General features: G+C 44.3%; 1 protein-coding gene across 1 annotated transcript in view; it reads left to right on the forward strand.

The window, feature by feature from the left end:
• The window catches only part of Myo3b (myosin IIIB), a 75,294-nt gene that overhangs the window by 46,673 nt on the left and 1,831 nt on the right, over window positions 1–26,790 (forward strand). Inside the window, 2 exon segments of the mRNA XM_037204422.1 lie at window positions 4,057–4,134; window positions 7,200–7,405. Coding sequence (XP_037060317.1) covers window positions 4,057–4,134; window positions 7,200–7,405 — 284 coding nt within the window.

Here is a 26,790-nt window from a genome sequence, read left to right on the forward strand (position 1 = left end):
GGGAGTAGCGAGGTCGGAGAGGGAGCTGCCCAGGCTTTATGGACTACTTCAGAGCAGAGGCCTTTCTGCTTCTGCTGTTTACACAGATGTGGGTGGGTGGGGGTGGGGTGGGGGGTCCATTTTGTACCTGGGCTGCACCAGCCCTCGTGGGGCTGCTGGCAGGGGCGGCCACAGAGCCTTTAGAGAGGGGCGGTGCTGTATGGGTCTTCCTAAGAGCTGGGCATATCTGTCACTTGGTAGCAGTAAAAATTCTTGACAAAGGGCCTTTTCAAGAGGATGAGTAGAGGCACTTCTGAAGTTTTAGGATGCAGAGGGTGGGCACTTACCCAGACCAGGAGAAAATTTATCAGCTTTTCCTTTGGTTTATGGGATTGTTTAGAGTCCATATGTTTATGGTAGAGTAAATTCAGTTGACGGATGAGGCAGATCTGTGTGGTTATGCCATACTTTCATACTTCTGTTTTGTAAATTATATCAAAGCACATAGATGGCAGTGTATAGTAAGGCTTAGAAACCAGAACAGGTTTCAGACCTAGACATTGTATACACTGGCTGCATGACTATGGGACACTTACCTAAAAATCGATGGGTCTTAACTTTTCATATGCAGACTGGCATAATAACTGTTCTTGCATCTGAGTATCGTTTGGAGAATTCCGTGACAGTGTGGGCAGAGGGAGTCCATGGACAATACACTCAGTCAGTATTTGCTTTGAGTTTTGACAGCCTTCTAAGATTCTCTTATGGAATGAGTCTGCATATGAAAGCCTGTGGCGGACTGGAGTCTGAGACCCAAGGTGTTAAGTTATTCATGAGAACCCAGAAGGTTAATTAGCACCGTGTTCAAGGAACCAGGCAGGACAGTCACACATGAGCAGAAAGTGAGCTTGCTCAGCTCCTGCTGACTTAGATTGCTGAAGTTCTTGGAATGGAAATGACCCCAACCGTGAGCCGTTTCCTCTGTGAAATACAGCACTGAGCATGTCGGTGACGAACTGCAGACCGGTGCTAGCATTCCCAGGATGTGGGTGACGAAGAACAGGCTCTCACTCTGCAGTTATGCGGAAATACAGATGCTGAGTGGTCACACAGGGGCTTCTTCTCACTTGGGACCCCTCCTGCCCACAGCAGCCTTAAAGCTTCTGCGTATGAACTGGTGCTTTATTCTGTATTTTTCCATTTTATTGTAGTTGACTGATTTTAGTGAGCTTCAAAACAGTAAGTATTATTCCTTTGAAACAGTGTCACACTAGCTGGTAGGTAGACCCCACTAGTCAGGAGGCTGAAGTGGGAAGATGGGATTGCTTATGCCCATGAGTTCAAGCTGTTACCAGAACGCCTAGGCATGAAGCTTAGTGCTAGGTCCAAAAAAGTCACTCATGCCAAGAGAAAAGACATTTTAATTAGGTAGATAGATAAATACCTAGATAGATTATAGAGTCACAGATGATAGGTAGGTAGATAGGTGGTAGATAGATATATGATAGATAATAGGTAATAGATGATAGATAATAAGTAAATGATGATAGGTAGATAGCCAAATAAATAATAAATAGGTAGATGATAGATTAATAGGTAAATGATGATAGGTAGATAGATGATCAATAGATAATAGGTAGACAGATGATAGATAATAGATAGGTAGGTAGATAGATAAACTGTGCCTTTCCTATAGTAGTAGAAAAGATATATATTATAGAAAAGATAAAAGTCAGGAAACACACATTTGTAGATGAAGCTGTGTGTCCCAGTTACTTGAACTGGGAGATAAGTCTCTCTTCTGGTAACTCTGGGGGCTCTTGAGATAGGTCATTGTCAGTCCTAGCCCAGTACTTTCTACAGGGATCCTAATTCCTAGGCATGGTTACAGGAACAGTCTGGACAACACAGTGATACCTCCATCTCAAACAAATTGATAGAAATTCTGTCTCAGTTATCAAGGTCACTAAATTTTGGTCAATTCCCCAAATGCCGAGGGATCAGTAGTGTTCCGGGGCAGAGGGACCAGCCAATCTATCAGCACCTGCTAATAGAGAAACAGAGGATCTGCCCGGCTGCCCTGAGCATTGGGGGGCAGCTCAGTAGCTAAGCTGAATAAAAGTGTGTGTGTGTGTGTGTGTGTGTGTGTGTGTGTGTGTGTGTGTGTGTGTGTGTGAGGGGGGGGGTATTAGAGGAAAAGTGAGAAGAAAGCAAGAGGTGTTTCTTTAATGAGAATTTTTTTAAGTCAGTGGAAATGGTGGCGAAATTCCCGGAGGTTGTGTAGATGAGGTGAGGTGAGAGGGAAGATAAAAAGAAAAGGTTGAAGAAAATTCCCAAAATTTACTATCGAGCTGAAGGCTGACCCTAGCTAGGGTCCTCTCCCCAGCTCTTACCAGGCCTGAGAATGAGAATGATGGGAAATCTGCAATGGACACCCTTCAGGTCTCTCTCTTTCTTTCTGCAGGTGGGGTGGGGGTGGTGGAGTTCTTTTCCCTTACTTCTCACCCGTATGAGAGCAGCCTTCCTTCAAAACACACTTTTCCTTTCCTCTTTTCTTCCTGAAAAAAAAAAAAAAAAAAAAAAAAAAATTCCCCTGGGCAGGCAGGAAGGTCACCGAGCAGCCTGTGTGTGAACCGCTAACACCAAAGTGCAGCCCGGGAGGGGGAGAGCTGCAAAGCCTGATGCTTCTACACTCAGCTCACATCCTGCCGGCTGCACAGGAGCCTCCTTCAGACCTTTCACTGTCTTAAGACTATGTCTCCCCAGGTAGCACAGGCTAGCCTCAAACTCGCCATCCTCCTGCACCAGGATCCCGAGTGTTCTGTTTATGAATGCATCCCTGTGCCCAGCTACCTCAAGGTTTTGATGTCTTAGAGCCACACTTTCTCCCCTTCTTAAATAAACCTGCATTCTTTAATTCAGCTGATGTGTTTCCTCCCGTTTCTTTAGGATATATCCCTCCAGTTGGGCACCATTATCCCCTGTGAATTTTTCAATTCCTGTGAATAAGACTACAGATGTCCTCACCCCATGGGGAGGATGGACCTGGACAGCAGTCCACTGTGCAGAAACCACATACTGATAACAGTGCCTTCCTCTCTCAAAGTCCTCGCTTCACACCCTTGTCGCTTGTTTTGATCAGATGGGAAGCTCCATCAGACTGAAACGCCAGCCAGGGCCCTCCCCAGCCAAAGCAGGTTTTGTTCTTGGCCTATGATGAGGAAACACGGGCTGCTTGCAATCTCTTGCTATAATCATTTCCATCTGAAGTTCCTTCCAGTCAGCCCAGGTAGTTACAGAGATGATTGACAGCAGGTTATACCATTGGAAACTTCCTGATTGATTTGGTGCCCCAGCTCCTGCTTGCAGGGAGCATATGGGAACTGTGGTGGTTAGGAGCATGCTGAGCATCAAGATCTAATGGTTTGGATGTAACTGATGCTGGCCTAATTCTCTGTGGTACAACTGGGCCTGGGGTCTGCTATGGGTTGAACATGGAATATCTTTCACAGGCTCCTAAGTTTGGTCCCCAGCTGTGGGCATTTTGGGAGGTGATGGAACCTTCAGGAAGGGATTCTAGCAAGAAGGAATGGGATGCTAGGGGATAGGCCTTGAATGTGAAAGACTAGCCTGGTTGCAGCCTGCTTCCTGAGCCTGGAGATGAGAGCAGGCCCCTCATACTTCCACTGTCAAGTGACTCCCTACCACCGTGCCTCCCCACTGCGAGGGACTCTATCCCCTCAAGCCGGAAGTCAAAATAAATCTTTCCACGAAAAAGTTGCTTCTTTTGAGTATTGTATCACAGCAACCAAAACATAACTATACAGGGTCCATATCCTTACATCGCACAGCCTCACAGGCCTTGGCCCAGTTTCCTTAAATGTTACATCATCTCTCTTTCTCCCCCGCCCCCTCCTCCGTTTTTAAAAATGTCTCCCAGAATTCTCCTCACAGTGTACACAGTTGTGTCCTGACTAGTTCACTCCCTGAATTTGCTGGCTCAACAGCCCCTCAGGTTTTGGAAACTGAATGGACTGTCTGTATCTTCAAATCATTTCCCTTTTCTTCTGCCCCCAGGTAGACACCCTGGAGATGATTCGTCATCCAGAAGAAACCACCAACATGAAGAGACAAACCATGGCTTCCTATTTCCGGGTACGAAGGCTGCTTCCTCTCTGCTCTGCCTGCTTCCAGAAAGGACTAGCCCAGTCTTCCCATGTGTCTTATTCAATGTTCTATTGCTGTGAAGAGACACTGTGACCATGACAACTCCTATAAAGGAAAACATGTAATTGGGTGGCTTACAGTTTCAGAGGTTTAGTCCATTATCATCAAGGTGGGAAGCATGGTAGCATGCAGGCAGACATGGTGCTGGAGAAGTAGCTGGGAGTTCTACTTCTGGATTGGCAGGCAGCAGGAAGACACTGGGCCTGGCTTGAGCATTTGAAACACAAATCCCATTCCCGGTGACGTACTTCCCCCAACAAGGCCACACCTCCTAATCCCTGTCAAGTAGCGCCACTGCCTAATGACCAAGCATCCAAATCTACGGGCCTATGGGGCCGTTCCTATTTGAACCACCATACCACGTGAGGTCCAGACACGACAGTCCATGAAATCAAAGCACAAGTGCTGGTTAAGAGAGGTGTGGGCAGTCTGGTCTATGTAAACGAGTTCCAGGCCAGCCAGACCGCCACAGTGAGACCCTCCTTCAAAAAATAGGGAGGAAAAGTTATGAGAAAGGAGGAGGCTGCAGAGAGAACACCGTGCACACGGCCCATTTTGTTGACTGTTCTGTGGGTCCTCAGGCTGCTTCTTGGCTTTAAAGCTACAAGAAATACTTTCCCGCCAAACAGCAATAGTTAATAAAATTTAGAAGGTGCTTTATCAAGTTCGGACATGGAGAAAAGCATTAGCTTTGTTTTTATAAATTTGGTCTATTGCAAGATGCTTTTGCCTGAGCCCTGTTGTTCCCGTTTTTTTTTTTTGTTTTTTTTTTTTGTTGTTGTTGTTGTTGTTGTTTGTTTTTTTTAGACAGGGTTTCTCTGTGTAGTTTTGGTGCCTGTCCTGGATCTCGCTCTGTAGACCAGGCTGCTGTCAAACTCCCAGAGATGCTCCTGGTTCTGCCTCCCAAGTGCTCGGATTAAAGGTGTGCACCACCACCACCGCCTGGCCCAGCCAATGTGTAGCCCAGGCTGGCCTCGAACTCGTGATCCTCCTGCCTCTGCCTCTTTCAGCAAATTCTGCTGGTGTGCACCACCACAACTGGCTGTTGTTTCCATTGTTTCCCCAGTTTCTGACATTCAATCTAGGGAAATGGCCCCTTTGTATAAGAACAATACCTGTAGAGTATTCTGTTAAGTGCCCACTTTATATTAAAGATGAGATACCTGGACCCTTCCACCACTTTATACAAACCATCATGAAACAGCCATGGAGACCCCTTAGAGATCACGTACACTGGGGGAAATGGTCCAGTAGCCTCATGGCAGAGATACTGTTGCCATGGAAAAGTAGGAACCGGTCTCATGGACAGAGGAATGAGATGGTAAGACAGTGAGGTGTTCTATGGGATGGTTGGGATAGTGGAGCTGGGTCATGAGCAGGACAAGCCAAGCTGAAGAACAGGACTTGGGAATCAGCACTGCAGATGGAGGAAGATTCCTTGGGGAAGCTGTCAGGGTTCACCAAAGCTGGTGGTGTTTCAGAGGCAGAGTAGAACTGGGCTGTGGTGTGAGCTGCGGCGGCCTCAGGCCCTGCAGACCAGGACCCCATGAATGCTGCAGCTCCTGGGACAGCACCTCCGCCAGCAGCTCTCAGCGTCTGCTTAACTCCTCTGCTGGGATATGTGTGATTGTCCTTTCGTCCTTTTCTTCTGCACCTGTCCTGTTTGTCGGCCATGTTCTTGTCCTCCTAGTAACCCTTGTGTGTGTGTGTGTGTGTGTGTGTGTGTGTGTGTATGTGTATTGTAGATGCATGTGTGTGTTGTATATGCACGTGTATGTGTGTGTGTTGTATATGCATGCGCATGTGTGTGTGTGTGTGTGTGTAGTATATGCATGTGTGTGTTGTATATGCACATGTATGTGTGTGTTGTATATGTGTGTGTGTTGTATATTCATGTGTGTGTTGTATATGCACATGTATGTGTGTGTGTTGTATATGCATGTGTGTTGTATATGCATGTGGGTGTGTGTGGGTGTGTATGTGTGTGTTTCCCCGTGAGATTTGGAAGCTCTTTGACTGTGATGTCATCCTCATGGTTCTTAATGTCCCTATCAGAGGACAAGTCTCTAGCTTACGCATTTCAGAAATAGGACCACACCAAACAGTTTTTGTTGTTGTTGTTGTTTTTTTTTTTTTTTTTTTTTTTTTTTTTTGAGACAGGGTTTCTCTGTGTAGCTTTGCGCCTTTTCCTGGAACTCGCTTTGGAGACCAGGCTGGCCTCGAACTCACAGAGATCCGCCTGGCTCTGCCTCCCGAGTGCTGGGATTAAAGGCGTGTGCCACCACCACCCGGCCCAAACAGTTTTGTATCTTCAAAATATCGGTCCCCAAATGCCAAAGCAAAAAAATGACATACCTTGGTCAGCTGGGGAAGACCACTTCTGTCAGTAAATGGGATGATTTGGGGTTGTAATTCCTCTGAGAGCTCCAACAATAGACAGCCCTCAGTGACACACCCCTGTCCCACAAGCAGACATCTGGTTGTTCATGTTCTCTCTTTTTCTCTGCAAGGTATGTAATAGTCGATTTCATCATAATCCTTTCCTCTAATAATCTTTCCCTCCTCCTTCTCCTCCTCCTCCTTTTCCTTTCTCTCTCTCCCTCCCCATCCTCCTCCTCCCTCATCCTTATAACCAATGTTATCAGTAGGATTTGCAGTTGTTCTCAGGTGGGATTTCCCCACGCTGGATATTTTAGAGTATTGTGTATCATTATTTTGGATAGTTGAGGGCATTCCAGGCTAACCTAGAACATGTTCTTAAAGGGGTTTCCGTCGTATAGAGATACTGCTTTGGCACCAGATGTATATGGGGCAATTTCAACCTTCAGGCATCTGTAGGGAGAGCTCACGTTGCAGTCTCCTGTGGTTAATTTCATGTTCTTTCCTAACCGTCTGTGAATGCTTCACAAGTCTCCCACTGTTCTGAAGGCCACAGCAGGCCCTGGTGAGTGGAGCTTCATTTCTCATGTCCTGTTCGTTTTTCTCCCTGCTAGTATTCTCTGATGGATCTGCTCTCCAAAATGGTGGTCGGACAGCCCCACTTCGTGCGTTGCATTAAGCCCAACGATGAGCGCAAGGCCCTGTGGTTCTCCCGAGACAGAGTTCTGGCCCAGCTTCGCTCCACGGGGATCCTGGAGACAGTCAGCATCCGCAGGCAGGGCTACTCCCACCGAATCCTCTTTGAAGACTTCGTAAAAAGGTCAGACAGTGTCCTGGGTACACATCCTGTGTCTTAGCTTCACCCTGTCTGTCTCTGTCCCCCTGGCAGACAGGTCCTTCTCCCAAAACCCCTCCCAGAACTTCCCTCTGAACGTGTAATTGTTATTAATGCCGGCTGTCATTTTCTTGTTTAAATGTCAGGCTTTTATTGTGCTCCAACTCTACTGCAGAAAACTCCAGGATAGTCAGGCTGACTTCTGATGACGTTTTAAAAAAATGTTCATAAATATTTTATATTAAATTCTTAGGTCTCAAATCCTCTGTAGTAACAGAAGAACCCTTCAGAGTAGGGCTGATATGCTGGAGGACTTGACTGTGCCCCAGCGCCCTCTCCATTCCCAGGGTCTGGTGCATCATACTAAGACAATGGTAATCAGTTCTCTGCCAGCACCTAAGATGCTGTAAGAATCCAGGGCAGTTGAGGCACTGTCCTTAAATGTATGGTCTCGTTTATCTACAGAACAATCCAGTCAGCTAGCCTTATTTTTTTTTGTTGTTGTTGTTTGTTTTTATTTTGGTTTTTCAAGACAGGGTTTCTCTGTGTAGTGCTAGCCTTATTCTATTCTCTGCTTTCAAGGTGAGGGACTTAGGACACACAAATAATGTGACTTTCCCAAGATCCCATTTATTGTAAGTGGGATCCAAAGACCCCAGATTATAAACGGAAGAGCCAGGATGTGAATACCAGCAGGCAGGCTTCACCCTCCACTTCTTAATCTCCCCAGTTGGATGCCTTTGGTCTGTGTTTATTATGAAACAGGATTCACAAGGTGGGGAGGTGCCTTATCTAAGGAAGCTAGCTTGCTGTCCTTCCACAGCTGGTTCAAGTGCACCTTGGGTGCCACATGGTCACAGGCAGGACTTCCACTGGAGAAATAACAGCAACATTGCAGAAACAAAACCCTCCTTTGAGAAAGAAGCACGCCTATCGGAGGATGCCCAGAGTGTAGCAAGAAATGTTTATAAAATCCGCCTCATTGGTATTGTCCTTTACTCCTGTTCTGATATATATGTGTGTATACATATATATATATATATATATATATATATATATGAATGTATGTATACACATATATTCTAATATATGTGTATATATACACACATATGGGAGTAAAAAATATATATATATTAAAAATGACTTTGAATATATACATGGTAGGTTGATTCATCAAATCTTCCAAACTCTGCTAAGTTCCATGGAAAAGTAAAAGGGGAAAAAATTCTTGCAATAAGATCTTCTAAATTTAAAATAAGAATGAAAAAAATTTTTAAATGTATCTTTAAGCTTTTTTTTTTCAATCTTACATTTGGAGCTGTACAAGGGGGGAGCAAAGATAATTTTAGCTTTTAGCTTATGAATGTAACTATTTTTAGTCACAGAGACATCGAATACATAAAAACATTTAAGAAAACAGGTCAAATGCTAAGCAGACTGGCGTCTCTTTGTTCATCGTCAGAAAATCATTAGGCGGATACAAGCGAGAGTCTCAAAATGTCGGTGAATTTGAGGGTATCAAAGATTTCCGAGCCAGCGAGCTAATTGGTGTTTTGAACCTTTTGAACACCTGAACAAGGCAAATGGATGAGCTTGCAGTTTCCCCTTGATGTGACTGGGTGGATGAGTGCTTCTTATCTTCCCGCTCAGGAGAGCTGTTTTGTCAACTCTGAGCAGGAAATGGGCAGACCAAACCATCCAAGGCAGGGAACGAAGGCAGGAGGCTTGTCCAACAGAGGTAAATAAAAGGTAGATGCTTCCTCAAGTTTGCTCTCTAGTTCCTCCTGTTTTCTGATACTCAAGTCTGGAAGCTGAGAGGTCCCGTTTCTCCTGATTACGTTATATCCCCCTGAAATGGGGACCTTCATCCCTGTCCCTGCATCACTCAAGTCTGTACATTCAGCAAAGCCTAAGAGCTTCCGTGCTGGGTCCTTTTTGAGTTTTCTGGCAAAGTGCCTTGGAAGAGCCTCGTCTTCTCCATCAAGGGCCTTGAGGAAAGGGGAGCCTTCCACACCCAGCTCATCAGTGGAGCCAAGAGAGTTGGACATCTTCATCCGTTCTCGGGTAGACTCCAAGGGCCATGGGGCAGTGCTGCACAGGTAACTAGGCTCCCGGAAGCCAGGCTGTTGAAGGCATCACAGAACACCGAGTGCAGCTCCATTCTTCCCTGGTCAGAGGCTCCGAAGCAGGTTTCCTAGGAAGGTCTGCCCTGGGTGGACACATTAGCCTGCATGTGTTGGTGTATGCTGGCAAATGCCTGAAGAAAGGCTAATAATGGTTTGTTTATTCTAGAAAGCAGTGCAATTTAGTAAAGAGACCAGAGCTCTGGTCTCCTTTGGACATATTTGGTAAGTAACCCAACACAATAAAAGATGTTTCACCTGCCTGGCAAGAAGGCCTGCTGTGCCAGATCCCACATGGGCTTGTTTCTGGTCACATCCTCTGAGCAGGAGGCCTGTATCCACCAGGACCCAGGCTGGTGATTCAATACACAAGGAAGCTCTTGGTTACTTTTCTCCCACGGGACTGGGATTAAATTCCCAGTACCTAAACAGTGGCTCCCAACCACCTGACCTGCGTGAGCACAGGCATGCCTGGGATGCACAAACACCCATGGATGAAATAAAGTAACAATACTAATAGCTTTTAAAAGAATTGGCCTTGTCAACTGACACATTAGCAATTTGCCGAGGAAAACAGTTTTCACCGTCCTCATCAACGCTTGCTGTTGTTGGTCTTTCCCGGTTAGCCATTCCAGTGAGTGTGAAGTAGTTCCCCTTGTAGTTCAACTTGCATGTCTGCAGTGCTAGGGGTACAAGGCATCTCTTCGTGTGCTTATTGCTCATTTGTGTAGCTTTTGTGAAGAAATGTTTATTCAAGCCTTTTGCTCGTGTTCTACTACGGATTTGTATGTATTCTGGACACTAGTCCCTTAGACACATAGATATGTGATGGCCTATTGTTTTCTTCCATTCTCTGTGTGGTCTTTTAAATTTCTTGCTACAAGCCACAAAAATATGTGAAGTAGGATTTCAGTTGATTATGACAATACCTGGAAGAAGCCAAGGGCCTTTCAGAGGTCAAGCTGAGGCTCAAGGAGTCTTGGTGATACTGGCTTTTGATTATCAGCTGTTTTCTGCTATGAGTTTCTTGTGTGCTGTTGTAGCTTTTCCATCATTTATTGGGCACCATTTCCCCTCTACTAATGGAATATTTAGATAACCTTCTGTGCTGACAGGTATGCACAGCCAGAACTCCAATTCAATCCTCCCAGTAATTATCATCATTGGCAGCATTCAGCCAGGACCATCCCAGATGGACAAAAGCATCTTATCAGAGATACCTCTGTACTTTCTAAGAACAGACTTAAGCATCCAGACTATCTTTGAGAAGGCCTGGTGGATGTGCTAATTAAGCTTAACTTTCTCCCTTTCCGAAGTCTTAATTAAGCTTAACTTTCTCCCTTTCCGAAGTCTTATCTCTAGTTTTAGATCTACCTTTAACTATTAACTCAGAACTAAAAGGGTTTCTCCTTACAGGTACATCAAGCTGATTCAGGCTGCCTGGCCATCAATTACACTCCCCTGCCCTGCCAGAAAGCAGCAGTCAAGATAGCATGGACAGATAAGGGGCCAAGGGAATATAAGAGAGCTTTATTTTCCCTCATCGCTGATAGACTCCTGACAGTTTAACTAACAACTTCTAAGAACACAGTTGAGCACATAAAATCCCCTTGCTCAGATATTAACTGATTTTAGCCCTCAGTTGATTCTGTTCCCCATTAGTCACTTCCCTTTGGGGTTGCAGATGATGGCTGGCAATTACGGATCTTTTGTGTGGATCTTATTGCCCCTCCTTTTGACTCTGAGGGAATTTAAGCCAGGTGATCTTGCTTTAACCAGAGCATTGTTATTGCATGGGTATATAACTGTAAACTTCAAACACTTGGGAGGACTAGACGGAGAAGAGAAAAGAGAATGGAAGAACTAGATGGGTAAGAACTGGAGAGGAACGAACTGAGATGGGAAGAACTAGATTAAAGGGCTAGAAGAGAGTACTAGAGGAACGAGATGGAAGATGAGGAAGAGCCAGATGGGGAAGAATAAGATGAGGAAGAACAAGATGAGAGAGAAGGAGATGGGAGAGGAGCTGATATGGGAAAGAACTAGATGGATGAGAACCTAGATGAGGCAGAACTAAGAGGAGAGAATTAAGATAGAACTTAGAGGGGACTGCAGATTAATGTAGAGAGAAATCAGGCAAGAAAGGAGCTAGGCATGAAGCAGAACTGAAGCTGTATAGACAGAATTTTATCCCAGAAGAATAAAGTAGACAGACAAAAGAGCTCAGTGTGCTTAGATTCATTTCCCGAAAATATTCTTGCCATTCATAGACTCTCCTCTGGGCCCCTTCTTTTGCCTCCTGCCCTTCTCTTTCTTTTTCTTCCTTTTTTTTTTTTTTTGTTGTTTTTTCTAGACAGGGTTTCTCTGTGTGCTTTGCGCCTTTCTGAACTCACTTGTAGCCACTCTCACTCACAGAGATCCGCCTGGCTCTGCCTCCCGAGTGCTGGGATTCAAGGCGTGCGCCACCACCGCCCAGCTCCCTCTCTTTCTTTTTGAGACAGGACCTCACTATGTAGCCCTGGTTGGCCTGGAACTTGCTATGTATATCAGGCTGGCTTTGAACTCACAGAAATCCACCTGCCTCTGTCCAAGTGCTGGGATTAAAGGCATCTGCCACCAAACCCAGCGTCTTTTCAATTTCTTGGTAGGTTCCTTTGAAGCATAGCATTTTTGATTTGGATGAAACTCTGGGTTTTCTTCTGTTGTTTGTGCTCTTCGTGCCCTAATTAAACAACCATGTGATCCAAGGCTACAGAGATCTACTGCTGTTTCTTTTTCCTAAAAATCCTATCAACTGAACTCTCCTATTTTACATCTACAATCCACCTTGCAATGTTTTCTGTGTATGTTAGGTGGGAGTCTCACTTCATTCTTTTGGGTGTGGCCACCAGCTGTCCCCACACCATTGCCAGACAGTGCTTCCCCACCCCCACCCCCACCCCCGAATTGTCATGTCATCTTTGTTGAGCACCCCTGGACCATACCCGTCAGGGTTACTTTGGGCTCCTGACTTCTGTTTCATTGTATTAGCCTTTTTGAACTCCAGTCTTCTCCCCTTCTACTCCAGCATCCTGAATGGACGTTTTGCCTGTTTCACCCTTTGAGATGCCAGCATGGTGTTTATCTAAAATTCTCCTCCGCTAACCATCAAGACCCACTAACCATCAAGACCCACCCCCCCACTGGGGAAGCTTCAGCTCCACTGCTTGGTGAAGGGGAGTCTTCCTCTTTTCTTCCTCTGCTTTTTCAGTCACTTCTTTCATCCTTCACCTCTCAGATCAACCTCCAATCCAAACTGAACTAGTTGGGACGTCTCAAAATGCTGTAGAGTGTTCCATTCTCTGGTACTTTTGTTCACTTTGCTGAGTCCTCGGTCACTTAGGCAAGCTGATTCTTTGGGACTTGAGGTGGCCTTGTCTTCTCTGGTGCTCAGTGTAACTTCCCAGGGCTGGGCTAGAAGTCTCCCAGGTACACCTTATTGATATGCTTGCTACAGGGATTACCCACCACTCACTTCCACCCTCACTGCCTGGGAGGCACAGCCAGCGCTCCGTCTGTATTAACCAACCCAGTACAGCTCAAGTTAGGTGTTTTAGAAAGATCTGTGGAGTTGAATAAAAAGCTCACCTCTTCTCGTCTATTATACCATTTCTGACCATCCCTCTGGCCCCTGCTCTTTAGAAGTAGTTGAAAGATGCATGGGCCTGGCTCTCTTGAGCTGTAACTCATGTTTGCCATGTACATCAAAGATTGGCAGAGCACATGCCTTCAGGTTGTCATAGCCCCTTATCAATAAGAGCTCAAAAAATATTAAATAAATTGGTTTTTATTTAACCAAGTCTGAAAATAATAGTTATTAGAGGTCATATAGAAAGATAATAAGTGAATTTGCCTCTTTCTCTCTGTGACAAAGAAAGATTTTTATGGGAATTCAAATAGAGCAAATTCCATAAGACACAGGAGACTGCTGTGGCTCCTGATCTAGGCTCTTCTCTCTGGTCTCCCCACACCCACCCAGCTCCCCTCCAGATGAAAGGAGCCACTTGGAGCATCCTTACATAGCATGGATGTATCTTATGAAGAGAGCTATGCTTAGAGAAAGCCTGCTTGCTTATGTGGATTAGTCATGAATCTCTCAATAATAAGTGACCCAAACTCGAACGAGTTGAAGCCAAAATTAAAAGAGAATAACATATTGGCTTATAAAACCCAGCACTGTGCCTGGATGCAGGACATCAAACAGGCGTGCCAAGCCACCGCCTCTCCCTTTGATCTGCTCTCTTTCCGAGGATTAATTCTTACACAATAGACTGAGTGTAGCAATTTGGATCACATGCACATCCTCGGGCCAGTCTCTAAGACAAGGAAGGGCTTTGGGTCAAGTGACGCCATCAGCTCAACCCCACTTTTAACCGTGGTGGAAAGGGCTCCATTAAAGGAAAGAGAGGGGACCAATGGGCTGAAACACTGAGTGTGTGTGTGTGTGTGTGTGTGTGTGTGTGTGTGTGTGTGTGTGTACAGTGTACAATGTACCCTAGAATCACCCTAACCAAGGTTACCTGCAACTATCTACCTATATGGACCCCTTAAAAAAATTTCCAAGAAGCCGGGCAGTGGTTGGTGCACACCTTTAATCCCTGCACTCAGAGGCAGAGCCAGGCCTGTGAGTTCGAGGCTAGCCTGGTCTACAGATCAAGATCCAGGACAGGCACCAAAACTACATGAGAAACTCTGTCTTGAAAAAAAAATTCCAAGAACAAAAATTTTGTTGACCTATATGTTAACCTGGAAAAAGAACTAAACAAACAAACAAACAAAAAACCTGTTTTAATTTGAATATTTTGTTGTTTGTTTGGTTTTTAGACAATTTCACATACTATGAAGAAGATTATCAAAAAGAGTTTCCAATCTCACTTCCCTCCATCAATTCTGGCTCAGTTTGAATTAACCTCTGGTAGTTGACATAGATCTTTGTCATGTCGGTACATTTGGTGATGTACCTGATGCATGGGGAGCCAAGGGGTTGCCACTTTCCTTTGTAAGGGTTCCCTAGTCACTATGTGCACTCTGGACATAGTCTACCTTGTTCTTCCTGCACAACTGTAGTCGCTATTTATGATTTTTCTGACAAAAACTTCTTTTTGTCTCTTGAGGCCTGGATTTTCTTTCTTCCTACACAAATATTCATTGAGCTCTTGACCAGCTGCCTCTGGGTTCTGATTTCTCCCACCATATTCTCCCTCTTAGGAATAAAAGAAGTTCCTCATTCCTTGTGACAGTGGGTGTTGTGTCCTTGGGGGGGATCCAAGTTGACTCAAATTTGACCTCTGAGCAGAAGTACAACTCTATAGTCCATCCCTGATTCTCACCCTGGGCATAGCAGCCTAACTATGGCATCTTATGGCTAACTACCCAAATGAATGCAGATTTCTTGATGTTCATTCAATAAACAAGGTGACATTTGCCCCCAGTAAGAGTCCAGTTAGCTGGTCTTCTAGATCAGCTCCCAGGGTTCTGGAGTCCAGTGCAGGAAGAGAGCAGGTAGTCACCACATTCTGGATGTGCAAGTGTTCAGTTAGTTTCCACATTTGAATGATTAAATGCAAAATCTTCTACTCTAGAAAAATCATCCTCAAGAGCTGGAGGGAAATCTGGAGCTATGGCTAGTTTTTCATTAACATTCTTATGTTTTTAATTTAATTTAATATGTATGGATATTATGTCAGCTTATGTGTTTGTGCACGACATATATGCCTGGTACCCATGGAGTCCAGAAGAGGACATCAGATCCCCAGGAACTGGAGTTTGAGATTGTTTGAGCTACCGTGTGGGTGCTGGGGATTGAATTCAGGTCCTTTAGAAGAGCAGCCAGTGCTCTGGACCACTGACCCATCTCTCCAGCCCCTTCTTCATTAACCTTAAAGATTCCCTCACATTTAGATCTTCCTCCTCTTGCCACACTTCTTGAGTATCTCAGTCAGGTTCTGTGTCCTTGCAGAGAGGGTGGAGAGCTCTGCTGAATTTGTTGCCATTTCCAACCTGCTTTCTTTTTTCTTTTCTTTCTTTCCTTTTTTTTTTTTTCAAGACAGGGTTTCTCTGTGTAGTTTTGGATCTTTCTTAGTTGCATTTATTTATTTATTTTGTGGGAGGTGAGCATGTGCCCGTGCCATTGTGCTTATGTGGAGTCAAAGGACAACTTGCAGGAGTTAATTCTCTCCTTCCACCATGTGTGGTATCAGGTACTGGTACCTGTTGGGCCACCTTGTCAGCCCCTGCCTTCTCCATTGGAGGAGGTTTGGTAGACTCTGCTCTCTAGATGATCTGAGCTCTCACTAATGTGAACAACGCACTGTGTTTTTTCCTTTTCAATCATCCCATCAAGTAGTTTAATAGTTCTCCTTTCCTTTTGTATACTTTGTGCCACTGTGGTTTTCTTCCTTCATTTAAACTTATAAAGTGTCAGCAGCAGTATCTAAAACATTAACACACACGTAGTATGTGCCAAGAGTTGTCATGTGATGGTTAGTCACACGGCACAGTAGATGGGCCTTTAAGAATGTCTGTGAAGGATTTTTCTTAATTACATTAATGAACATGGGAATTAAGTATATACAATGTGATTAAAATGAAATTAAGAGTGATAAACATGTTAAATTGCCTAATGTCATAGCAAATGTACAAGTGTGAAGAAGCACAATAATATCTGTGCATTAGTGGACCATTTAGTACATTATATATTCATCAAAGGTCTGAACTCCTCAGGGAAAGTAGACATGGGCTCCCACAATCCTATTGTTACTCTGAGTATCCCACCCCACCTCCCCCGGAGCTTTCTTTGTACCTAAGTTTGAAATTCTAATCCATCTGCCTCCTGATCCTCTGTCAATCAAATTAGTCTGTTACTTTGTAATTCAGCCACATCCAAGTTCTCAGGACAGAGGCAGAATATAGCCAGATTCTTGGCCCCACTTCCCAAGTGCTGGTATTATATGCATGTGCCACCATGCACAGCCAAAGTTTAGATTTCTGTTACAAATTAATGAGTGCATGATCAGCCGTTATTTCTGATTCTCAGTGCCACTGTGGTTTTCTTCCTTCATTCAAACATAAAGTGTCTATATAAAGTTAAAAGCAGAATCTAAAACATTAACACACACGTAGTATGTACCAAGAGTTGTCATGTGATGGTTAGTCACACGGCACAGTAGAAGGGACTTTAAGAATGTCTGTGAAGGATTTTTCTTAATTACATTAATGAACATGGGAAGACCTGCCCACTGTGGGAAACACCATTTCCCTGAGTAAGGGTATCCAGGACCCAGTAAAAATGGAGACGGTGAACCATGCTCCAGTAAACACACATTCATCTCCAGGTCTTAGCTGTGACTGGCTCTCTCAACCTTCTGTCACTCTGACCTCAGGGCTGTGACAGACTGTAACCTGGAACATATGAGCTGAACCCTTTTCCCCTTCAGTTGCTTTTGGGACATTTTATAGCAGCCACAGGAAAAGGAACTGAGACCTGCAATGAGTAATAGAACATCAGAGAAATATATAATCCCAGGCCTTCGGCACAACTTCCTATCCCAAGGCCCACATTTAGAAGCATTTCTAAGGATGTAATAGATATAATCATTTTTCTTGTTTGGTAGCAGATGGTGGCCAGCTGTTCACTTCCTTTACTGAAGGCTAAACACAAAGAGAGAAAAAAAAATAAAATGGCTTATGGTAAATATAAGAACTTCATAAATGAAATCTGGAATTCTAGACACACAAAGGGAAGTGGGCAATTGGGGGTAATTATCAAATTATCCAAGCCAAGATTGCTGTGCTACCTCTATTATCTACATGAAAGAATATTATTTATGTGGATTGGATTATTCAGATAATTGTCCAATGTTTTGGGGTCTCTGATGAGACAGTCTGGTTGGTCATGGATGAAGACAGAGAACCCACAAGTGACTATTGGAAACAGGCAAAGGGATGCAGCTCTTTGCCACATGATCAGGACACTGCTACTTGGGGGTAAATGATATTGAGGCAATTTGTAGATTTATAACCCTTTGACCAGGACTTAGGTCTGTCACAGAACTGAACAATAACCATCTTTACCTAATGCTTCAAATTACTTTTAATCACAAAAACATGTGACTCATTTCCTCTAACATTATTAGTATTTTATATATGAGACTGAATTTCTTTTCCCATATTCCTAATTCCATTCTCCAGCATCTGCTCAACCAATGCTTCTTTCTCCTATTCTGCTTTTGGTAGTTTTATACTTTCACAGCATGTGCACACACACGCACACACACACACACACTCACACACACACACACACTCACACATACACACACATGAGATGGGGGGTTGGGAAGGTGGGAAAGCCTATTTTGAGCTGAACTCAAATGGCACTTTTGCACCCTCTGACAGCTGGCCTTTATATTTACTATGACGCACTAGCTGTAGAGCCGGATCGTTCCGTGGCTTTCACACATTCCTTCCCACTAACCAATGGACTCTATGGTTCTTATTTAGCCATTTCTCTGCTGTGTGGATATTGAAATTATTTCTGATTGTTAGCCAGCAATATTCAACTAAATACTGAACACGTGAGTATTTCTTCAGGGTAGACTCTGGGCAATTGACTTTTTCAGAAGGAAAATGATGATTTCCCCTAGAAACCCCCATAAGTCGTTTGGGTTAAATGAAGAGACAAGATGGTGGGATTTGTGGGATCCCTTTTCTTCCTTCAGAGACACTTTCACTGGGGAAGTCACTTTGTTTGGGAATTCTCTTTCTTTGGATGTTTCTCCAACTTTCTCACCAAGCACAGTATCCTGGAGAGCTCTTTGAAAATAAAGGTTCCTAGGCCCTGCCCCCAGAGTTTCTGATTTGGTAGGAGTGTGTCTTCAAGAGAAGAGGAGGGCACATTTACATTTTAACAAGTTTCTGGGCGCTGCTGCTGCTGCTGCTGCTGCTGCTGCTGCTGCTGCTGGCCAGGGGCCACACTGAGAGGCACCCTGCTAGGTGGCTCTTAAGAATGACCTGTGAAAGAGAACTCTGGCCAACTTACTAAGAGCTCCAAACATACTTGCTAGGGAAATATTAGGAACCTGTACACTGATCCAAATATTTCAACAATAGTCCTGGGTTTTTGGCAGTAACTGTATTAGGTCAACGGCAAACATGGTTTTTTAAAAATACACCAACAATTCTTTAGAGTAAGGGAGAAGTCAGCATATCATCTTTGTTAGAAGGCCTCCCAAAGGGTCATCTGATCCAACTGTCTCCACAAAGCACCTAGAAATTCCTGGGCAATCCAGAAATCCCTTTGTCAGTTAGCTTCCTGTGGACAGTTCCAGGGTCCAAGCATTTACCTCCTGACCCCCAAGGCACCCCACCCCATGACCACCACCACATCATGTGAACTCTGGGTAAAATCTGCCCCCAGAGGCTTCTCAGCACTTGCCTCAGTTCTGTCCTCTGGCATCACTGAGTAAGTGGCGTCTACTGGAGGTAGTCAGGTGTCATGTTCCCATAAGTCAGAGATTTCAGGGTTGAGTTCAACCACCAGAGACATTCACTAAACTGTAGACACTGGAGGCCAACCCTAGAGATTTAGATTGTGTCAAAAGCATCCCTGTGTAGCTTGGAAGCCCACATCTTTTTTTTTTAAACCTCCAGATGATTCTGGTCTAGGTAGTCTGCACATGACTGTAGCTTGAGTTTTTCTGCCTTGCCCACAGTCAGGACAAATCTCTGTCACCCGCCAGTCCCACAGTCGCTCTGACCCAACCAAGTAAACACAGAGACTTATATTGCTTACAAACTGTATGGCCGTGGCAGGCTTCTTGCTAACTGTGCTTATAGCTTAAATTAGTCCATTTCCATAAATCTATACCTTGCCATGTGGCTGGTGGCATACCGGCATCTTCACATGCTGCTGGTCATGGCGGCGGCTGCAGCCAGTCCTTCTGCCTTCCTGTCCTTTTATTTCTCCTCTCTGTTAGTCCCTCCTATCCTTCCTGCCTAGCCACAGCCGATCAGGTTTTATTTATTAACCAATCAGAACAACTTGACATACAGACCATCCCCCAGCACAGCCAAGTGCAGACCATCTCAAACACCTGCACTCAGGCCCATGGTCCTAATCATCCTCTATACGGACCTGCTGGGTAACGCCACAAAGAACCCAAGAAGGGCTCCCACAGGACATACATTAACATCCCACAGCACACGACCCTTTAAGAGACCTTGCTTTTTTGTTTCTAAGCCCAGTACCTCCAGCTCCTTCAGCATCTACTTACTATCATGACATGATTTGAGTTACTTCACTATCCTGATTTCCTGATTGCTTAACACTGCCTGTCAACAAATCCCCAAATATACCCAGACCTCCCCGACCTTGCTGTATTATTCTCCATAGCACGTATCTCTACCCAAATTGATATCCTTCCCATTTTTGTTTAATGTTTATCTTTCCCACTATTATATAAGCATCATGAGGAAAGGGGAGTGGTCTTCATTGCTCATTCATTCCCAGACACCTCCACCAGTGTCTGGCCGTCAGTGGATCCTACATATATTCGTTATCTTTTTATTTGCTGTAACAAAATGCCCAAGGCAGGCAGCTTATAAAGAAAAGAGGTTTATTTAGATCATGTTTTTTGGAAGTTCAAGTGTATGGCACCAGCAAGAGATCAGCTGTGGAAAGAGTTGTACCTTAGAGCCATGATAACGGCCGGAACAGCCCACATCTTGTAACAGGAATCCAGAGGCATAGGCTCAGGCTTTTGTGATGATCCATTCAGGAGGCCTCCAATGACCTAAAAATTTCCCAATGGTCCCCAGCTCTTAAAACTTTAGCTACCTCCAAAACCTACCACTTGAAGACTGACCCTCAACCACAAGAGCCTATGGAATCCCTGAACTACAGCATGGACAAAATCTTATTTATGAATAAGCAATGGAGATGGGAAAACCAACATAATATAAAAAACATGGAGACAATATGGGTAAACAAATTCTAAAATGACCCAGGTGAACTCCCGCAAGCTGAACTTTGACCTCCACAGATGCACCTTGGCATATGTGTACCCACAAACACACACACACACACAATAATAATAATAATAATAATAATAATAATAATAATAATAGCAGCAATATAAAGGCATTGTTTTAAAGAAAATACAAATTAAGAGCACAATTTGGTAATCGGCTCTCACATCCATGTGCTCTGCAACCACTGAGTCGACCAACTTGTCTTGACAATATTATTTGAAAGTTCACATCTGTACTGAGTATGCACAGATTTTTTTTCCTTGAAACTCTGGGAATCTGGGCATCCTGAAACCACTCTCCATGGATATAACTGTATCATTTCTATATGTGTTGGCAGTCATCGGTGAGTCCTTGGACTGTCATGAGTGGAGAGAGAGAAACCCAAGGGATGATATAAATTGGTGTGATCTCTTCAGAAAACATTTTGACTATTGGTGGAGTCTATCATGGACATATTCTATGAACTGATTTTTTACATTTGAAAAGCATTAGTAGGAAAGGTGTCATATGTAGCTGGGGACCCACTAAGCTTGTTAGGACTGCCCAGTGTTATCAGCCAAGGGGCAAAGACTGCCTGACTTCAGACGTGACTGTGTGTGCCTCTTGGGTCCAGTCCCTCTAGCCTGGGTATTTGCGTTCTGTCTTTCTCTTGTGAGAGGATGACACACAGAAGAAGACAAAATCATGAGTGGCACACAGAAGTAAAGATGAATGTATTCCAAGTGTTCATTTTCTACACATGGTAAGAGGGAACCAGGCAGCTGTTATCATTGGTTCATAGGAAAGGGCAGAAGAGCACGGCTTCTGAGAAGTAAAGGAGCGTTGCCATGAATAGCAAGCAGGGACAATACTGGTTTTCCATAGTGGGGAAGAAATCAATTAAGACACCACCAGGCGCCGCCGCCGCCGCCGCTGCCGCCGCCGCCGCCGCCGCCGCCGCCGCCGACGACGACTGTATGTATCATCAGGAGTTGCCATTCAGCAGTGCTGAGGACAGAATTGTGTGCACTAAGCAGACACTCCACCACTGAGCCACGGCCCCTGCCCCATGCAGCTGTTTAGAAGGAGCCGCAGAGCGGCTCAGAGAGGATAAACAAGGCTAGAATCTGATAACCCACACGGGTTTGGAAACAATTGACTTTCATATCCCAGGCCAAACAGGACGCTGTTAGATGGGAGCCTCGCAGCTGCTGCTCAGCCCTAGGAAATCAACACTGTTGGCAAAGGCCTCGTAATCCAGCTCCCCATAGACACACATAGACAGGTTCTAGAGGCAAAAAATGCTGGGGCATCACAGGCGCCAGTTAGAGTCAGGCCATGCTGTGAGGGACGTGGGCTCCAGAGACACAATGTGAGGGGAGCAGAGGCCTGTGTTTGCATTGAGAAAGAAGATGGCCTCAGATTTTCCTCTTACTGTTCCCAACTGTGGGCCATGCTTCTTTCTGCCTTCCTCCTCGATTCAAAGGTAGACAGACAGACAGACAGATGATAGGTGTGTGTATATGTGGCATATAAAAAGGTTACACACACACACCAACAACTCAGCTCCCTTAGAGGGGCCAGTTAGGCCTTTGAAGCAGGAGTCACAGGGTTTTGTCAGGGCAGGGAAGCTTTGCTTGTGAGCATGCAGAGAAACAGTTTGACTGCTTAACCCAATTTCTCACTCACAGTTCAGAAACCTCTCATCTATGGGGAGCAGGAATTCACCCAAGGAAGAAGAAGTGCCATTTGCTAGTGAGGAAAGAAGTCACCTGACATATCCTCTTGTTTTGAGGGTTTGGGCAGGCCTGGTTTCTACCTGTCACAGCATCATAAGAAGTAGAGAAAAGGGGCTAGAGAGATGGCTCAGAGGTTAAGAGCACTGACTGCTCTTCCAAAGGACCTGGGTTTGATTCCCAGGACCCACATGGCAGCTCGTGGGCTCATAGGGTATTCCATAGACACAGAGGGAATGTGTGCGTGCGTGCGTGCGTGCGTGCGTGCGTGCGTGCGTGTGTGCGTGTGTGCGTGTGTGTGTGTGTGTGTGTGTGTGTGTGTGTGTGTAGCCAGGAGAGAGATAGAGATAGATAGAGAGAGACACACAGACAGAGACAGTAAAACAGAGAGAAAGCGAGAGAAGCCATGAGTGTGTGTGTGTGTGTGTGTGTGTGTGTGTGTGTGTGTGTGTGTAGAGAAGTTTAAAATGTTCCCTTGAGCTTTCTTACTCATATGGTTAGTTTTATTCTGACATTTTGCTACATGGTTTTTATTAGTCACATCTGATCTTTGTGGCTTCCATCACTGTCTCCTCCTCCTCCTCCTTCAAGATTTATTGAACATTTTGTACCGTTTCATTGTATCTTCCTTGTGGATCTGTTACTTGTAGCTCTTTGCTTGGCTATTTTAGGGCTTGCTTTGTGATTTATGCCACACATCCTTCTTTTTCTTAGCCCACCTTAAATCAACGTTGTGCCTTTCCACATGGAGCATAAAACTCTTGTGATAATCCACTCCGGTTCCTGCTCTCCTGCCCCTTATGCTATACTTGCCCTGTATTTCACGTCTCCATGTATTAGAAACCTGATATACTACTATCATTTTTGCTCAGTCAAGAGTACGGTAGAGATATTTAAGTCAGAAGAAAAGTATTCTGGATAGTTAGCATTAGCTAGTTCTTATACTATGTCTTTCAGTCCTTGAGGTAGAATGATACTCCTCCCATCTGGAATTGTTTTCCTTCTTTAGCGATGGACTTCCTTTATCACTTCTTTTGGAGGTGATCATCTAGGGATAAATTCTTCCAGCTTTTATGTGTCTTAAACAGTCTTATCTTGCCTTTGTTTTTGTGTGGTATCTTCCTGAATGTTGAATTTATTTTCTTTCGGGGCTTTCAGGATTTTGCTCCACTGCTCTCTCACTCACATTGTTCCTGTAAAGAACTTGCCGGGCAGTGGCAGCACATGCCTTTAATTCCAGCATTGGAGAGGCAGAGGCAGGCAGATCTCGGTGAGTTCAAGGCCAGCCTGGTCTACAGAGTGAGTTCCAGAACAGCCAGGGCTACACAGAGAAACCCTGGCTCAGAAAGAGGGAGGGGGGAAGAACTCTGCTGTTAAATTTGTTTGTATTCCTCTCTGTGTAGCTTGCCTTTTTTCTGTAAGATTTTCTCCTTATCATTGCTTTTGAGTAGTTTTGTTGAATGCCCTTTGATTAGCTGCCTTCAGTTTGTGTGTGGAGTCCACTGGGCTTCTTCAAATGTTGGTTTATAGTTTTTATTAAATTTCAGAAAGCTCTAATCACACTTTCTTTGTACTTTTTTTTCTCTTTTTACCCTCTTTAGGAACTCCAGTTAGATATATTTAAGCCTCTTGAGAATGACCCACAATTCACTACACTTTTTGCTTTTAAAATTAAGTTTTCTCTGCTTTGATTTTTTAAAAAGTTATTTCTATTTGTGTGTGTGTGTGTGTGTGTGTGTGTTTGTGCATGCACGTGAGTGTGCACACACATTCCATGTTTATGGAAGCCAAAAGAGGATCTTGAATCTCCTGAGTTGGAGTCACAGGCACTTTGTGAGCCCCCCATCCTGGATGCTGGGAGCCAAACTCGGATCCTCTGCAAGAGCAGTGAGCACTCTTGCCTGCTGCAGCATGTCTGCAGCACCCAGTTTTCTTTTGCATCCTGTCTGCTCTCATGTTCACACATATTCAAGCTCCCTCATCTTGTTCTCTTAGAACTCACCTGTGGCCAAGTCCACTTTGTGCAGCTTTCACCTCAGACACTGGAGTTTTCACTTCTAAAAGTTCTTTTTGGTGTTTAAAAAAAAATCTTTGGGCTGGAGAGATGACTCAGTGGTTAGGAGCATTAACTGCTCTTCCAGAGGACCTGGGTTCAGTTCCCAGCACACACATGGTGGTTCACAACTGTCTGTAACTTCAGTTCAGGGGACTGGATACCCATAGAAAAAACACCAATGCACATAAATAAAATTTAAGAAAATAAATAAAAAATATCTTTTATATCTCCATAACTTTTTGAACATTTGAAATAGCATTAAAATAACTATTTTAATATCCTTCTTTGTTAAGAAAAAAAGGCTAGGTGATGGAACACGCCTTTAATCCCAGCACTTCAGGAGCCAGAGGCAGGTGGATTTCTTTGAGTTAGTCCACAGAATGAGCTCCAGGACAGCCAAGGCTACACAGAGAAACCTTGTGTTGAAAAACCAAAAGCAACCAACCAAACAACTAACGAATCAACCAAAAAAATCCTTCTTTGTTTTAAAATTTTCTTTTTTTAAAAAGATTTATTTATTTATTATATATACAGAAGAGGGTGCCAGATCTCATTACAGATGGTTGTGAGCCACCATGTGGTTGCTGGGAATTGAACTCAGGACCTCTGGAAGAGCACTCAGTGCTCTTAACCACTGAGCCATCTCTCTAGCCCTTAAAATTTTCTTAATGTATTTATTTTACTATTTTATGTGTGTGAGGGTTTTGCCTGCATATATGTCTGTTATCATGTGCATGCCTGGTGCCTGCAGAGGTCAGAAGAAGGCTTTGGATGCCCTGGAACTGGAGTTACAGAAGGCTGTGAGTCACCATGTGGGTGCTGGGAACTGAACACTAGTCCTCTAAAAGAGCAACAAGTGCTATTCTGACCCAGGTGACCCAGCTCTCCAGCCTCCCTCCGTCTCCACTAATTTTAATACCCATGTCACTTCTTGATTCTTTTCTGTTAGTTGATTTTTTTTTTCCTTTTTTATCACAGGTCATAGTTTCCTGCATGCCTAGTAATCTGATGCCAAATACTAACAATTTTATGTTTATTTCTTAAATTTTTTTTTTATTTTTTTTGGACACAGCTAAACAATTTGGGAACAACTTTGCCCTTGTGGGTCTTGTTCTTTAGATTTCGGGGGTACCATTATTTATGATTAGTATTTTTTCATTGACAAAACAAGACCCTCTGAGCATTCTATTCATTGCCCTGTGAATTAGATGATCAACAAGCCTGGTCGGCAGGATCAGGTGCTGTTAGCAGCCCTGTGTGAGAGGCAGGTACAGTCACAGTTCCTCCCTGGGCCTTGGGTGGTTTCCTCCTATGTTAGTGCCGATCCAAACTCTGCTGAATATTCCAGAATTCCCTCTTGGGCCCTCTACAGTACTCTGTCCTATAGCTTCTAGCCGCCCTGGTTCTTCCCACATAAGTGGTCGCGTCTGAAGTCTGGTTGGGAAACTCAGCTCTGCCCGTATTGTATGTAGATGGACTCAGTCACTTCTTTATAGGAAGTAAAATATCCCTGGTAGTGGACAGGAACACTCAGAAGGTTCTGGAACTCCCGATGCATCTTCTCCTTTGCCCACTCATAGGTACTATGTAGACAGCCAGGTCTCCTTCCCTTCATTCCTTCCTGGTGGTTCCCAGGCTTTTCTACCTCTCTACTTGATCTTTAGATCTTTCCAGCCTGCTTCCTTTTGGTAGAGTGGAGAGGTTCTCATGGACCTGTCGGTCTTTGCTCTTGGTCCATCCTTGAAGAGCCACAGCTATTCATTCAGAGCACTTTCTTTTTCTTTTTCTTTTTCTTTTTTTTTTTAAAATTTTTGTTTGTTTGTTTTTGTACTTGCTTTGTCATGGACAAAGCAAGACCCTCTGAGCATTCTATTCATTGTCCTATGAATATAGGATGTGTGACGTGTGACACATGTATGTCTATGGGTGCCAGAAGAGACCACCTGGAGGAAGAGTTACAGGCAGTTGTGAGTTGTGGGGCTTCTGTAAGAGTAGCACACACTCTTAACTGCTAGGCCATCTCTCCAGCCACAAGAGCAGTTTCTAAGATAGAATAAGCAAGAGTGACTGTGTCTTAAGACTTCACTTCCTTATGACAGAAGGCTCCCGTGCCGTAGACAACTGACATCAAATAAATATGCGTGCCTTTTCCTTGTTACTGTCTTTTGTTATAGGGGCCACAGCCATGATCCTGGTCATGAGAGAAGACTTTGACTCTTCTTCGGGTGGTACTCTTTGACGCTACCCTGAAACCTTTTCTTCTCAAAGTTTACACAGTCACTAAAATGAAGTTATTTGAGAAAACCAACATGCTAGTGTTGGCTACATCAAGATGACATGCCTCCTCCAGACAGAAACTCAAGGATCACCTGCCAGCGACACTATGCCTCAGATGGGACTTTTCAAAAC

The sequence above is a fragment of the Peromyscus leucopus genome, chromosome 4 (assembly GCF_004664715.2).
Source record: "Peromyscus leucopus breed LL Stock chromosome 4, UCI_PerLeu_2.1, whole genome shotgun sequence".
Classification (NCBI taxonomy): domain Eukaryota; kingdom Metazoa; phylum Chordata; class Mammalia; order Rodentia; family Cricetidae; genus Peromyscus; species Peromyscus leucopus.